Source organism: Rhyacophila brunnea, unplaced genomic scaffold (assembly GCF_057557595.1).
Source record: "Rhyacophila brunnea isolate RB1 unplaced genomic scaffold, BYU_Rbru_1.0 scaffold_2, whole genome shotgun sequence".
NCBI classification, from domain to species: domain Eukaryota; kingdom Metazoa; phylum Arthropoda; class Insecta; order Trichoptera; family Rhyacophilidae; genus Rhyacophila; species Rhyacophila brunnea.
This window is the reverse complement of record NW_028232859.1, coordinates 10,937,146-10,953,612: the sequence shown is the minus strand read 5'-3', so window position 1 is coordinate 10,953,612 and position 16,467 is coordinate 10,937,146. Positions and strand designations below refer to the sequence as shown.

General features: G+C 33.3%; 1 protein-coding gene across 1 annotated transcript in view; it reads left to right on the top strand.

Annotated features, from left to right (window-relative positions):
• Positions 1–16,467, top strand: part of N (neurogenic locus Notch protein) — a 203,564-nt gene that overhangs the window by 146,403 nt on the left and 40,694 nt on the right. Inside the window, exons 3-4 of the mRNA XM_085946764.1 lie at positions 7,605–7,879; positions 8,265–8,463. Coding sequence (XP_085802890.1) covers positions 7,605–7,879; positions 8,265–8,463 — 474 coding nt within the window. The remainder of the gene's footprint in view (positions 1–7,604; positions 7,880–8,264; positions 8,464–16,467) is intronic.

Genomic DNA, 16,467 nt, shown 5'->3' with positions numbered 1-16,467 from the left:
TGAATACGTAAATGTTGTACTCGTAATTTTTAAATAATTTTACTATTTAACAATATTATAATGCAGAATAGTTTTATAAACATGAACTAACATTTTTAATATTTTCCCCACTTAATAATTTTGATAAAGCTTGATCTACACACAATTTTATATTGATCACTATGACCAAGACAGATTAAAATCCAAAAGATTCACAATAATATAATATTGAATTTCAGACACAAGTTTTTTCATTCATAATAATGGTACGAAAATCGTAAAACTGAACGAACTAATTACGGAATTTAATATGCCTGAACATTTTAAGACATTTAGGTATTATTTGGTAAAATAATTTATAAATATATCTTCACTTGGCCCCGGACAAAGATTATCATGTAAGCGAAACACGTCTCGTAAATTAATTACTTATATAATATAATAATGGATACCAAATGTGTATAAAGTTATAAAAAAATGTAATTCTGCAAATTCATTCATTTAATTTAGCTGTTCTCTCAATGAATACAAAGCGTTGACGATTTCTCAAAAAATACATTACAGCTTAATAATTAAGCATATTTTTTGATTTAGAGGGACTGGTTGATTTAACATATTATATGCATGAGACATACAGCACAATCCAACTGTGCCATAGTTTTCTACAAAAAAATGATGTTGTTATAATACTAAGTACTTATTTGTTTTTTTATTCACGTATCTCTAGATCAGAAAGCAGATCGCGCCCGCGAAATTAGAAACAATCAGAATACATGTCGTGTAATTCAATTCATAAATGGTTAGTGACAACTTGAACAAATCCTGCCATATATGGATCACACGTGATGTGTTCAAAAGCGGACATGTGTGCTTTGAAAATTATTTTTTAAACCAACATCGGCTGGCTTGCACATCACTTATTTTGTCATCATGTGCGCAGTCTACATGACATGGAATATTTCCAATTCACCCCGTATCGCGACAAATGAACGGCATTTGAATGTATTCCTATGTTTTTTTGTTCATTTGTAGAAGTGACGAAGATTCGATACAAAATTATTTCAAAACATATTTTAAATATTTACACGATAATTTCCTTAGTAAATTAAATACCTACATACTATAGGTACTATGCAATAACTATTACATAATATAGCGAATTTATTTATTATACCAATGTACAACATGGAACTCAATGAAATTTATGAAGATCAATGGCTTGCGGTGTTTTTTGAGAGCATTCTCTTTAAAATCACATACCTAACTATATTTAAAGCACAAGGCGTATTTTGAGAACCCTTTTACATTATTGATAGATAAAAAACGAACGTAGTGTTGTTTTATAATGAAATTACGCATTGACAACGCTGTCTTAATATAATGGGAAACTGTTACCTTGAAAAAGACCTTACTGAAGACTTTAAAAAGATATTACCAAATAGGAAGTCCCATACCACTGCATATTTGGTATCATATGGAGCAGTACTGGGTAACTGGTAAGCCTTTAATTTTTTATTGGCTTATTGATATTATTTCTATCATATTTTAGAATAATTAAGGCATGTGCCACATCCACAGCTTATTTATAGACATCACGATGTACGTAATATGTACCTAGGTATTAAGGAATCATTAGTTTGTAATCATAACTAATTGTGTATGAACATAACTGGCATAATATTGGAGAAATAAAGAAGTTTTCATATAAAAATAATATTTATAACAAATTGATCATATAATAATTATAACAATATATTCTACAAATTTTATGGTCAAGTGGAAAATGCCAAAACTAACTACATAATTGCCGTACGTTACTACACATACGGTATGTAATGGTATATCGTTTTCATATAATTATTATGTTCTTATTGTAATCAAATGTTTCGTCCGTGTAGCATTCAATGAAAATAAATCATAACTTCGTATGCTAAACGTGTACTGTGGCACTGTGTATTGTAACTAAAGTACCGATTTTCACGTAGTCGAAGTGTGTATCTATAACTTTTAACAGGATGTTTGAACGAAATGATGAGCTAGTGAATTTAGTATTGAGCGAAAAGAATTTATTTGCTTTTTACGTGTTAATCTCTTGCACTCAAGCTTTGCTGATTTTCGATTGGAACTGAAGACAAGTACACATTACTAATTGAATATACCGATAAATGCGCTGCATCATATTATACTATGCAAAACTATATTTTTAATGTAGGCAACTGACATGTTGATTATTTTGATTTAAGCGTTCTGTTTTACATCACAAAGTATTGCTTATTAACTTTCCATTAAATCTCTGTCGATTCGCTGGTCAAGAATGATATTGTGGAGAATAAATTAAATATAACTGAAATAAATTTAATAGTACGTCGATTATATTGTTGTTTTTCGTAAACACACATTTTTCCATTTAGATATCTATTGTATTGACGAATCATTTATTAACATAAAACACTATATTTTGTTAAAGCCAGCTGAATAGTTTTTGGCGCAAGTAGGTATACACAAGCAGATATTGCACAAATCTTTTGACTGAATGATCGACAATTTTTGAATTTCTGTTTTATAGGTATACTTGTGCAGGTATAATTGAACGTGTGTAGCAGACTTGCGCAAGTCTGAACTAATCGCGTATTTTTCGTTTTATTTTTGGAAGACATGGTTGAACCATGCTGACAGTGTACAATAGTGTAAATGACGTGTAATACTTGTATCGTTTGGAGGCTATAATGACCATCATGTATACTTGTGCTAAAAACGCGCAGATATACCGCACAAGTATGCAACCACGTTTGTAGCCGGCTTTCGGCGCAATCCTTCGTGCATTTGACAAATGTACCAACAATTGTGCTTGTGCATTCATTTACTTGGTTGTACAAGTGCACAAAGAAATAACAATAATTTATTGTTAACTGATTTCTACGACTGGTGGATTAATATTCATCCTCAAGCCATGACATTATTTACGGTCCTTTAACATTTACCGACAGCTAATTCAATTCCACATAATTATATAAAATCAGGACAGGTTTCGTTCGCTACGATATGCAATTTTCAACTAATATAATATATTAGGTACTTACGTGTTTTATTTCAATTACCCACTGCAATGTTCCTCTTCCACCTTTAATTAATACGATTGAAGCGATTAATGTAGTTATCCATTTTTTGTTTCTAATTAAATAATCGATGATAATTTGGCATTGGCAATGATCGTATTTAGAAGTTCATGGCTCCTTAATAACCGCGACACAACCAATATAATATTTGATCAACATGGATAAACATTTGATCGTATTTAATTACCTACCGTAAAATCGTTTTCAATAATTATTTTATTACGTATGATCTATACAAGACATGTCCTTATATAGCCCTTCCCATTTTGTACATGTTAGCAGAATATGTCAAACACATGAGCGCTACTTCGACGCTGCGTATATTATTAAGTCAATGGGTATAATATAGTATATGAAATTTTAGACGATTTATACAACATTCCACATTCTTTAACACGACTAAAGTAACAAATCTCAGTTTGGGTTGAAATAACCTGTTCTCGCAGACATATTGACAATTACAATGGCAAATAATATGAAAGGACGCGTTGTTTGAACGATAGGCAGGTGATGCCCTGTACCCCCAGTACTTGTTGCTCTTGAGTGCTTTTCTAACAAAAATGTATTGACTTTTGATGCCTTTCGTAAACATCAAGTCAACCGATAGACTCATGCAATACAACGACGCCAGATTTTCGTTGAATACAAAGGTACTCAAGTTTTACTGTATCGGTATGTATAAATGTTTCATACCGTAAGTATAATTAAATAGTAAAAGTTATACCATAATTTTACACCAAATATAGGTACTATATATTTCGATGTATTCAAGATGAATAATTATTGTCGTATAAATTATGTGTGAAGAAACGATGGGATTACTGGTCTGTTATATAATAATGCAAAAATTGCTGTTTTTATTTGTTACTATGAAAATAAAGGTGTGTGATGGAAATAAAAAACGTGTGAGACATGTCTATCATTTGGTTGAACTCATGTAACTATCAGTAGTTGTAGTTTATATAGGGCAGTGTTTCCTATCGAAGGTTTGCTACCAAATTGAAGTAGGTACACCTTCCTATCATGGTCCATTCGTATCAGATCGCCAATGCCTTTGGTGTTGTGCCACTTACGGAGGCTGCGTAGACAAAATAATCTCATTCTTTCTACCTACGCTTTGGTCTTTGCTTCTATTTTTCCCTGCGCGTTATCTTACCAATGCCTAGTTATGTATTGGGGTCATGCGATAGTAGTAAATTTTCTATATCTTGCAATGAGGGAGAAGGTCTCTTCTGGGCTCGATTCAACTAAGTTAAGTAGTAGTCAAGCTAGGAATCTCGCACAGTCTAACGCACGTCAATCACAACCACACACAGTCTGGGAAGTTCTTCCTGGGTCACTCCCATCACAACTTTAAAGATCGCTTCCCATTTGCAGAGAAGTGGCGGGTAATGAACAGCCAAACACATATGTTGCTTTAGAAAACAGGAAATGAATATGATCCAGCTGCGGTATTCGAACCTGTGACGCATGGGGTAAGGTAAAAGGCGAGCGTTCTAGCCTTTACTTTCACTGCATACGATTTAAGCTATAGACTATAGAGCTACCTAAATCATTCATACTTACGTTAATATGGCCCAGTGGTTAAAAAATCCGGAAAATTTACTCTGACATATTATTATAATATTGGCGAATGTATAAAATAATAAGTAGGTACCTCTATTGCTCTGTCTTACGGTTATTTAAATGGAATTAAGAAGAAAAATTAAAGAAAATACATTTTTTTTTAAATTTTTTATTTAGGCAGGTATTTTGTAAAATACATGGTTTTCGTAGAGCGGATATTTAAATTCAGTGAATTCGGGAGTGGTTCTCAAATACATAGTAGGTATATTAAATTGTTTGCAGAAAGAATGAATGCTTCATCTGTTTCTATTATCTACCCTTATGTTATGTTATGAGCTATGGGATGACGTGTTCTTATCAAAATGGATATTAAGATGTGTAAATATATCTTACATTTAAGGTAATAATAGTCCATTGCTTATTTATACGATATTTAATTATTTATTATAGACAACATTTTTTTGTATAAAGGCTCGCACCCCTCTAGCCGCATCTCACCCCATGATCCCCCGCTATTATCGGACTAACTGCGTTATTCTAAAGACGTTATATCTAGTAACTGCGGAATCTTTTGAGATATCGAGATGAAACTTTATTAAATTGGAACTAACATGGTGGTACATAATATATACGTTGTGGAAGTATCGGTCCAATAGATTTTTTTTAAAGTCAAAACGGAACAAAAAAAACTACATGTCGGCTATAAGTATTATGGAAATACTCAAAACGCTGACCAAAAAGCAAATATTTCGAAATCACAGACAAGGACAATTTAATTTTAGTTCTAGATGTACGGCACGGCAAACGGTGATCTCAAGTGCGATAATTTGTTATTGTAATATTAATACCATCGACCGAAGGCATTTGATGGGATTTGAATTTAAATTCTAATGGATTTACGTTTTGTACTATTCCATTTGAGTCGTTTTGTCAGTGTGTTTTTACCTTGGTAAACACACACTGGTTTTTACCTACTGTCTTAATCTATTATAAGTTAGAATTAACGTGTGTATTTATTTATTGAGTGCGTATAGTGCCCGAAGACGCCGAAATGCGAAACCCGGGTCGCAAAAAAACTTAAATCTATTAGAATTGTCATATTGTGGTGGCCACATAATTTTCTGCCACTGCAATCCATTAGCATTAAATATTCTGATGAACGTTGTTTATTTATCTATGTTCTATCTATCGGAATTGACCAACATGGAATAAAATAATCTGCAGTCATTTATTATAAAATATATTCTTTGTATCGCCATATAGAATCGTGACATGTTCTAAATACTGTCAACGCCTATTTTATTACACGAAAATCATAACGGTTTGCATGAGTCAAGTCTACATAATAATAAATGGTGGACTATGGTTTTTTGCTGCCTAGTCACTGTTATTCCTAGAGCCGGAGATGCAAAACATATAATAATAATATATACCCACTTATTGTAGATATGTAGATAGACTATTTTTATATTATCTCGTCTTAAATTTTTAAACATATTTTACAACGATAGCCAGATGGCGTTTTTAAGAATTAATATTATGCAGCCAGACCAACATAATAGAAGTACTTCTTAAATTAATACTAACGACCGAGGATACTTGATGGAATTTGAATTTAAATTCTAATTGATTCGAGTTTTTCACTATTTTATTTACAATGCAAAAAAATACTCAAAATGGAATTGTACAAAATTGAAATCAATCATCACAATTTATGGTACTGCAACCCTTGGCGGGTCATAGCTTCCTTCAAAAACTTCCTCCATCCTGGACGATCCAGTACCGACACTAGTTTAGTTGCTTTGACCGAGCATTTTTAAATCTTCCGTGGCGCAGTCCAGCTATCTCAATTTCGGCCATCCAGATCTTCTCTTGCCATCGGGGCTTGCGTACATAGCCCGCCTCAAATCAATTAGAACTTATTAGAATTATTAATTTTAGGTAATAATGATGGTATTAAACACTATTTGGATGAAAAATATCACAGCATTATTGTAACATATCCAACGTAACTGTTTCTCACATACCTATAATTACTAATCTCATCACTTTTACAACTGTATGGCTGTAAATATGTTATACTATTTGTGTCTTATTATTTCATATCTAATGTGAGTCTGACATGTTGTGGTTAGCTTTAGTTTGTGTTGACTATTCTGACAGACATTTTCGTTATAGGCATGGTACACCAACTGCGTCGTTTTAACTATGATTACATGTTTCTGAGAAATTTCGCATTCGCTAATGAAGAAATAATTTCAGGATATCGTCGCATTCTTCATTAATCACGGACGTCTAAGGATCCCACGATCCCTATAATTAGTACTATTGTACAACATGATAACATATTATTTATACGGTATTAAATCTGAGAGAAAAAAACTCTGTTCAAAATATTCCTAGAAAAATGCTGTCATTGAATACATACGAGAACTTTTATTTGGGCTTTCGTGAGACGATCATATTTGGACATAATGAATTATAAATGATCATTTTGTAATGAATTGATCTAGCTTATTTTTTTATATTTCGCAACATTCGTTCTTAGAAAAAAAAAACAAACACTTCAAAGTATTTTGTGTGTTATTAAGTTATTATATTAGTATTTATTCCATAATTATTATAATACACCCCATGATCGTTTTCATCCTAACGAATGCTCTATCTGTCGTTCACAAAGAGAGCATCTTTAAATAGGTAATACAATACAATGGGTTATTTCAAATAATAATATTTTTACGTCTACACATGTTATCCGTGGAGGGAAAACGACAATGATATTCGTGGTGAAATTTGTTGATCGAAGTAATATATTTTACATTTTAGTGGGTACCTACAATCGTAACAAAAACTTATAAAGACTTTATCATTCATTAGGTATGTCTTTGGTATTGTAATATATTATGTAATTGCTTACTAATACATTTTTTTCTTCTTTCACAGTTGCACTGCCCGCTTTGTAGGAGAATACTGTCAACATCTGAACCCATGCTACACAGGCCCAGGACCACGATGCCAGAACGGTGGGTCGTGTAGGGTGAAGCAGGCGCCGGCATCGTCACCAGCCTTTGTCTGCGAGTGCCCTCTCGGCTACAGCGCGTCCCTTTGCGAGATCAAAGTCGAGAACAGCTGCGACTCCTCGCCTTGCCAGAACGGAGGATCATGCGTGCTCAGGAGTCTTACCGACTACCAGTGCACGTGTGCTCCAGGATTCACCGGTGAGTTTACAATATTTTTCCGAGCCGTAACGTGTTGGATTATAATGTCTTGTGTCCCGTATTGGAATCCTGGTGTTTCAAATTCATATGTAGATTTCAATGTGTGTTTGGACCCAGAGTTTGAATCTAATATAATTGAGCAAGTGGCTGATATTCATTTCTATTAAAAACAATGTGTTTCTCCAGTCTGTGGAAGTTCATATGATCCTATTGGTGAAGTATTTAATATTTAAAACAATTATATCATTAGATGGACTTGGTTAATGGTTGAACCAACGTGTATAATTATTTTTTTTGCTAATCGCAGGACATTTTCAAAATATTATGTTTATTTATTGTTTACATCATGATTTTTCTTTTTTTAAATGTTATCGAATTCCCACAGGGGCGAGATGCGAAAGCCAAGACCATTGCGCGTCTCAGCCTTGCAAGAATGGCGCGACTTGCGCTTCGAACGAGGAGGGAACCTACACATGTACGTGTGCCGCTGGTTTCACGGGTGCCGCCTGTGAGAATGACGTCTTTGAGTGCGCGACTGACCCCTGCCAACGGGGGAAGTGCGTCAACACCCATGGCAGCTACAAGTGAGTGAATTTCATGATTTATATATTATCTGCTATCTCGTTTTGACAAAAATAATACGTATACAATAAAATCATTCCTAAGCCATAATACTCCCGCTATTATGTTGATTGACAGTGGTATTTGTGACGAGATTGCTCGCAGAATCAAACTGGCATGGAGTGTATTTGGGCGCTTGTATAGCATCTTCAAAAGTGACTTAAAGTGTTCAACAAATGTGTGCTAGGAACGTTCACGTATGCGTGTGGGACATGGATTCTCAATGTAATAGATATGAAAAAATACGAGTAACGTAACATGGCACGGGAAGGTGCATGTTGGGCATAACGCGGAAAGATCTCAAAAGAAACCAATGGATACGGAAAGTAGAAAAGACTACGCGATGTGATAGAGGTCACTAGGTAGGTGAAATGGCAATGGACAACCACTGAAAAATTAATGTGGTACCCAGTGGGCACTAAACGCCCAAAGGGACTCACTAAAACCCGCTGGATAGACGAAATAATAAAGTTATACGTGGTAATTAAGAACTAGGGAAGAGAAGAGAGGTCCCACGGCTAAGGGAGGCCGTCATATCTAACTGTAGATCGACCCCAGCTGATGATGATTAATCCAAGACAGTCATTTATGTATTTTTTTTTAATATACCAGTTTAAACATTAATCATGGCTATGTCCACATAATTTAAAATAATATGCCAAAAAGCAAGCGCCGTTGAAATAAAATACAATGTATTTAAATAATTAAATCTTTTATATTTATCATTTCTAATTATTATAGTGACATCGAGTCAAGTTACCTCGAAGGTAATTCGTGATAAAATGTACTTTAATAATAAGTGAGGGAGATGTGTGTTCGTAATTCGGTCAATCGATGTCTCTACTGAAATTGCAACTTTTAAAGTGATCATCCAAAGTTGTGTGTAATATGCACAGAACAGATTAATACAATTTTTGTGTTCCTTGGTAGTATGATCCGTCGTCCGTTATATGGGAGAATAATCATAGTTTTTCTCCCATTTCTTTAGTTTTTAGACTTGGTGTCTGATAATAATATTATATTCCCCAATACATTGAAAAGCCCTTATTCTATCAGAAGTTAGGTAGAATGATATGAAACTGAAAAAAACTAATGTTAGGTGAAATTATCTGCAAGTTATTTCAGTAGATTTATTGCAGTCAGATAAAGACATCTTACAATTATTGGCGTAAACTTTTTTTTTTTTAAATACAATATCAACCATTAAGTTTAGAATATTCGGATGATAAATCACAAAAAAATCGTTACCTAAGTATGTAGGTGTCAAAGCAAATGCAATCGGGACCGCCGCCTGGTTTATTTGGAAACAATGCAATTAATGTTACCAAGCATGTTTAACCATATTTTAAAAGTTTTGCAATCATCTAGTGTTCACTAGTATGGTAGTCGAATTTAGTTCTACGTAAAACTGGTGTATTTTACCGTAGAAATATGTTTTATTTAAACTTAAAGCATCAATTCGCATTTTCAAATACCATATCCGTTTATCACCTGACGAATGCCAGTTATACGGTTGGCGTTTTTGTCTTTGATTTAATTATCGTTTCATTCATATTTTTGTAGACCAAAAAATTGTCTTCTAATTGTTTTCCAATACCATTTATCCCGTGAAACTACCTAATTATTTAAGCTTCGTCAGCGTACTGCATACATCTTGTTTCAATATTACTATTAATATTTAAATGAAAAATAAGATTTATGACGCCGAATCCAGTATCACAGTGTTAAACTCCTCCGTTTGGATTAGATAGATGCATTTATTTCAATGATATATGGCCTAACGATTGCGCCCCCCGTCCGGATTTTCCCAATTAATTATTTATTGCCTTCGTCTGTATGTTAATCCCGAAATGCTGCCACGTTTAATCGCTCAAGTTAGACGGTAGTTTACTCAATTTGTGAGCAAGTTAGGTTATCGAAAAAGAAGTACTTACCTAGATGATTTTTGACCGGTTTAAGCGCACCTGCTATCGGGATACGGATACTTAGGGAGATGTTTAAAAAAAATAACTAGCACCATTCTTTGATATTGTGAAACACTGTAACGATGTGTCAATTAAAATCGAAAAACAGATTGGACTATTTATTATAATGTCCAACTTGGTTTATTGGCAAGGTGCCTCGTTATCATTAAGATAATGTTGTATGAAGACATCCGATTATTGATTATGTGTAAAACATGCCAATGATTTTAAAACATGTGGGTTTATTTGGCCATTTTTCGAATGATTTTTTTTATAATACCCTTGGTATTAATTACCCATGTTTTTCTTATAAGCTGTTCTTTTTTAGCATTAAACACATTCATTTAACATATTTTTGAGATGTAATTATTAATATATGGAGATTATACTATATTTTTCTTTCTTTCTGTGCTCTCGTGGTGCCGTGCCTAAGGCGCTGGCCTTCCATCCGGGAGTTCCGGGTTCGATTCCCGGTGAGGTCAAAATATATTTACATAATCTAATATGTAAATTCCTCAAGCCTGGGAGTTTTTCCACTCTAATTGGGCTTCACGGCCTGTTGTGGTGTTTATCAAAGAAACAAAAAAATAAAAAAATATTCGTTATCTGACGTCGGCGACGACTGGCTATCTTTTCCCTGTAAACTAAACGATGGACTACTAATAACTGAGCTTAAGCCAGTCTATGATTTTCTTGAATTAGGGCTTTCTTCTTCTGCCCGTGTCTCGCTTATCGGACATCTTTTCTTGAATGATTATCCGCAGAAGGATATTATGTTATTACATGGAAATATTGAGGTTTACTTTGATGCATACTGATGTTTGGTTAAATTCTATTTGACACATTTGTTACAAGTAGGTACATTAGTCTATATTAAAGTAGTGACTACTTATATTCGAGTTAAGTTCAATTACATCGAGTTATAAATTTTAGATACATGCAAATGGCGTTTACATAATATGCGTTATTGGTTTTCAACTGATCACTCAATGTCATCATCACCATCTCAGCTACTTTCGTTCCACTGCTGAATGAAGGCCTCTATGCTGTCTTCGCTCTTCGTTTTGTTGCCATGAACATAAGCTAAATTTGTGTTTATAATAGGTAATTGACGTAATATTATTTTTAGTAATCTGTTAAACGAATTAAAAGGAATATCTAGGTATTGTATTGGATAATCCTGTAATTTTAAGAAACTCGATTTTATAAGCCGGAGGCGATCGATGTAATGCTCTATAGATTTATGGATGGCTTAAACTTTTCTTTTAACTAATTATTTTTGTGTCCCATTTTATAATCGTCTCTCTCTTCTCTTTTATACAATACATACAAAGAAGACATAGATTATAATACATATACATTTATTTTATACTATTGGTTTTATTTATTACTATTGGTTTTACGCCATTGTTCAGCTATTTTTATACTATTTTTGTACGCATGATACAACGGAATTCTTCTTTTATTTACTTGGTTATCCCTTCGGCAAGGTAGATTATTTTATTCCATTTGATCTCGTGGTTCAAAGGCTCAGGTATAAAACGGAAAGGTAGCTCGCGCCTCATCATAAAATATCACAACTTCTCGTATCGCATGCGAGGGGCACGTCCAATGGCGTACTTATAAGCACAGCGTTACAAACCCTCAATGAAAGAATTACTTCTGTATTTACTCATTTAGCATCAATAATGAAAGTGCAATTTTAGTTTTTTTTTTTTAAATGAATACACTCTGGGCAAGTGGTCGAAAACGTAGATCTTGTTAAGAATTGGTAAACTTTGTAAGAAAGATATTTGTATTGAACATACATAACTTGAAAACACCTCAGATATTAAACCCACTAGAAAAAATATATTTGAAAAAAATACGAAACTCGACGGGATTTGAACCCGTATATCCAACCATTGGTGTCACGCCAATCTGTGCATTAAGCAATTATGCTACGAGCCTCCTATCTAATGACATGAAATGCTTATCAAATTGCTTTATTATTGACTATCGATTTTTGTGTACTAAATCAAGGAATATTAATTACCTTAATTACTAACCAACGCCCGGCTCTCGTCAAATATTTTATATAATGCCTACTTGAACTAGCTCACTTTTATGTTATGTATGTTCAATATATGTTCTCAAAATCTTGTGAATTATTCATTTGAATAAAAGAAATGGTTTATTGGATATTTGTTTCGTTATGATGTTCTATATTTTCTTATGCGAATCACCATTTTGAAAATATCCATATTTTTCATTAGAATGATTAGATAGATATTCGTGGTTATATCATTTTTTTTAAATATCTTTTTTTTGTTAACACGCGCATTAAATATTTAATGCTTAGGTACCTACTTAAAAATATATGGTTAAATTTCTATTGGAGTTTATAAGTGCAATATATATTTACCATGATGCAGGTATACCTATATCTTACGGTGACATCTCAATGTATATTCTTTCCCATTCTTAAATATTATACGGCATGATATTATAATATCTAAATATTAAAACGGAAGAGAAAATAATTATTTTATAATCTACGTAGAGTAGTGATAATTCCGAATTAACGAAGCGTCGACCTTATTAAGACTACCGGCGCATCAATTAACATAAATGTCAACATTTTTTTTGTGTATTAAAATCCTCATTAAAATGTTATACTGACTTATCTTTAAAATGCATTTTTACATGCCTACTTAAGTATTTTTTTTTATCTTAACTTAGGTTTTTAAAAGTTTTTTTTTATTATTTTATTGTACATGTGCAGGAAGACTAGGAAATAAAAATGTATTGGTGAAGATGAAAATGTCGTTGCACCTGAGAGTGGATACGGTATTATTTTACTATCCAAATTTATCGCCAGAGGGTCCATTGCCGCATCCGCCCCTCCAGGTAACGACGCCACTTTCCACGTCTTCGTTTCGTCCATCGCGTGCCGTTAATTGTCCTTTCCTCCTCCTACTGCTTCGGCTTTACCGGTTGCGATGACCGCGTCAGGGCAGAAGTTGGTATCTTGATGGTCAGCGTAAAAATAATATGCTTCTGTTTGCTTGTTCTTGTAATATTTACGTATATTTATATAAATGGTATGAAGACTCCGAAATTTATTTCATTTCAATATCATCCTCCATGATAATTCACGCGCTCACTGTGCCAAGCAAACATCAAATAGTTAAAATTTCATTGAAATTGTCAAACCTTTTTTATTGTTAATTTTTCCATATCAATTTAAGAAACTCAGAAATAATGGGAACTGAAATACCTAACGGATGTGGAGTAACAGGCAACCGATCTCGAGTGTGGAAGAATATGGGATAAACTTAAACACGTGTCAAAAATACGCTTATCCTTCGTTCTGACAACTGCTCTCACTTTATGCACTGACGCTCATTCAATATTGATGTATTTGAAGGTTGCAACACACATCCCAACAACGCATCCCTTGCGAAAATTTTACGCCATTGATTCGTAACACATACAGCAATTAATTGATATGTTGCTAAAATATTTTACACTTTAATTTTGTGTGCTGTGATTTAGACAGCTCAACCTCTTGTATGTAGGTAAAACAACATTATTTCGACTTTTTTTGTTTTGACTATGCATCAATCTTAGATTTTTTTAATGTGTTTGATTTGATAATGATGGTAAGCCAAAATAGATGCAGACTAAAAAAATATAGAATTTTGTAAATATTGTTAAATCCAATAAAGGCGATATCAGTTATAAAAATGGACTAGTAATTGCAAAGTAGTAAACATTTTTTTTTTACAAATTCAATTTGTGGAATCAATCGAGTTATTTTATATAGAAATGGGGTTTTAAAATCATACTATTTAAAGACCAAAAATGATTTCAATGAAGTAAATAAATACCTTGTTTGGAGTCGCCGTCTTATGCCGGGTCCACACTGGCAACATGTCGCCGGCAACCTCGTTAAATTTTACGATAAGTATGATAATTATCGTAAAATTTAACGAGGTTGTCGGCGACATGTTGCCAATGTGGACCCGGCATTATGTGTGGATGATGTCCTATGCATGCATAATAATCACATTTTAACAATATTCACTCATGTAATTAATACTCACTTGTAAATACGCAAAATGCATCCCTCAGTTAAACCGATCATTTAATTTCAAATACCTCCCTGGTTGATATAGTCGGATAGGCCCATTATGGTTTTTCTATTTGGGATTCCTCCTAATTCACGAGACAAACCAGCTTTTTTATTTTTGTTTCATTGTATTATATTAGTAACATGGAAAGCGTGCATTCGACGACCTTTACTGGGCCGTTTTGAATCACAGGATGTGTGGTTTCTTGTGGGGCACTAATTCAATGTTCAGGACACGCTATGCCCATTTCAACTTCAAATTATTGATGTAAGTTTTACGATACACATATTACTTGGTTGCCTTATTAATATTATAATAATATCTGCCAAGCAAAGGTTCCAATGGAGAAATTTAATACAATTTCTTGTAGGTATACCTACTAAAAATACTGCAATATCAATATAACATTATAAATATGGTAGTTATATTTTGACAGTTATTTTAATAAGGTAAAGTTTACTTTCTCGTTTTGTATACTAATTTAAGTAGCTAAATACTTGGTATAAAGTCAATCTTATCAGGATTGACGGCACCCACATTTTCTTAAAAGCAAGTCAAGTAAATTATGTACCATGTTCGCTACAAAGCAGAGCATAATATAATTATTATGGGTATCCAGTACCCACACAATGGAGGCTGTATCAGCAGACTTTTTTTACGTTAAATACATAGTAATTATCCATTCGCTCAACCCATCGGGTCCTTGCATACACATAAAACACAATATGCATTTTTTTTGACCAGCCGCGGGTCCACGGCTTCGTATCTATCTACACAAAGACGGCCGCTCTACCAATTGTACCAAGGTGTCGTTAAAATACCTTCGTATATAATCTGTTTTTCATTGATGCGGGTCTTAAATACTTAGAGGATGGCTCTCCAGAAGTTAGAAAAAGCAACCGTTTTCCTCAGTTCGTACTTTGTACCTAGTATCTCATTAAAATTGCATTTTAATAGGCATGGTTTGTGTCCTATGCTTTGCATTTCGCCACGTTGGGTGTGCCATACCATGATTTTCAGTCGATTGACGTATTTCCATGTTCGGTACACGAGACCGGACGGGGAGACAGTCAAAGATACGGTTGTCGCCATAAAGGTTCTCATTTAGATTTAAGCCTTGTTTTGCACATTTATTTTGATACTTACATATCGCTGATCCCTCTATTGGGCTGTTTTCTCACCTATTTTCATTAGCTATATGAGTATGCTTAGTGATAAATTAGCATCGCAAAGTTTTCATGGCAATAATAATTATTATTTTTAGTTTAAGTATCGTATCTAGTTATCTGATGGAAGTGTACATAATGATTATAATGGATGGCCGAAAGGTTTTGTTTTCTTTTCCTTTACTGCTATCTATTTTTTTTATGCGGATATAATTAGTGATTTAAAAATAATAACCGTTAAATATTTTTTTATGCAATTATAAAGTAATATATCCGTCTTTTTAGCATATACATAATATGATAAAAATGTACCTACGTATCAACATATTTTGATGAAGAAACAACATTGAACAATACACGTCATGCAGATATTTCGTATACCTATTATACTTTAAGAAACAAACTATTTCGACCACCATTTGGTTATTCTGCCGAGAAATATCAATTTTAGGGCACGATATTCACTTAAAATTCTGGCATGATTGAATGAAGTTAGAAATGGAATATGTAAATCCATACACTATAATTGACTATAAGAGAAAAATATTTATACTCGTTGAGGGTAAGCTGAACCACTTACAAAAATCCACATGTCAGTTTGCACATGCCACGATTTCGCATTTATTAAATTTTTACTCCAGTCAATGAGCCTATATGCTAATATGTATATTATAATATAATATATCCCAATTGTCGTAATTTCCATACGAAAATAAGACATT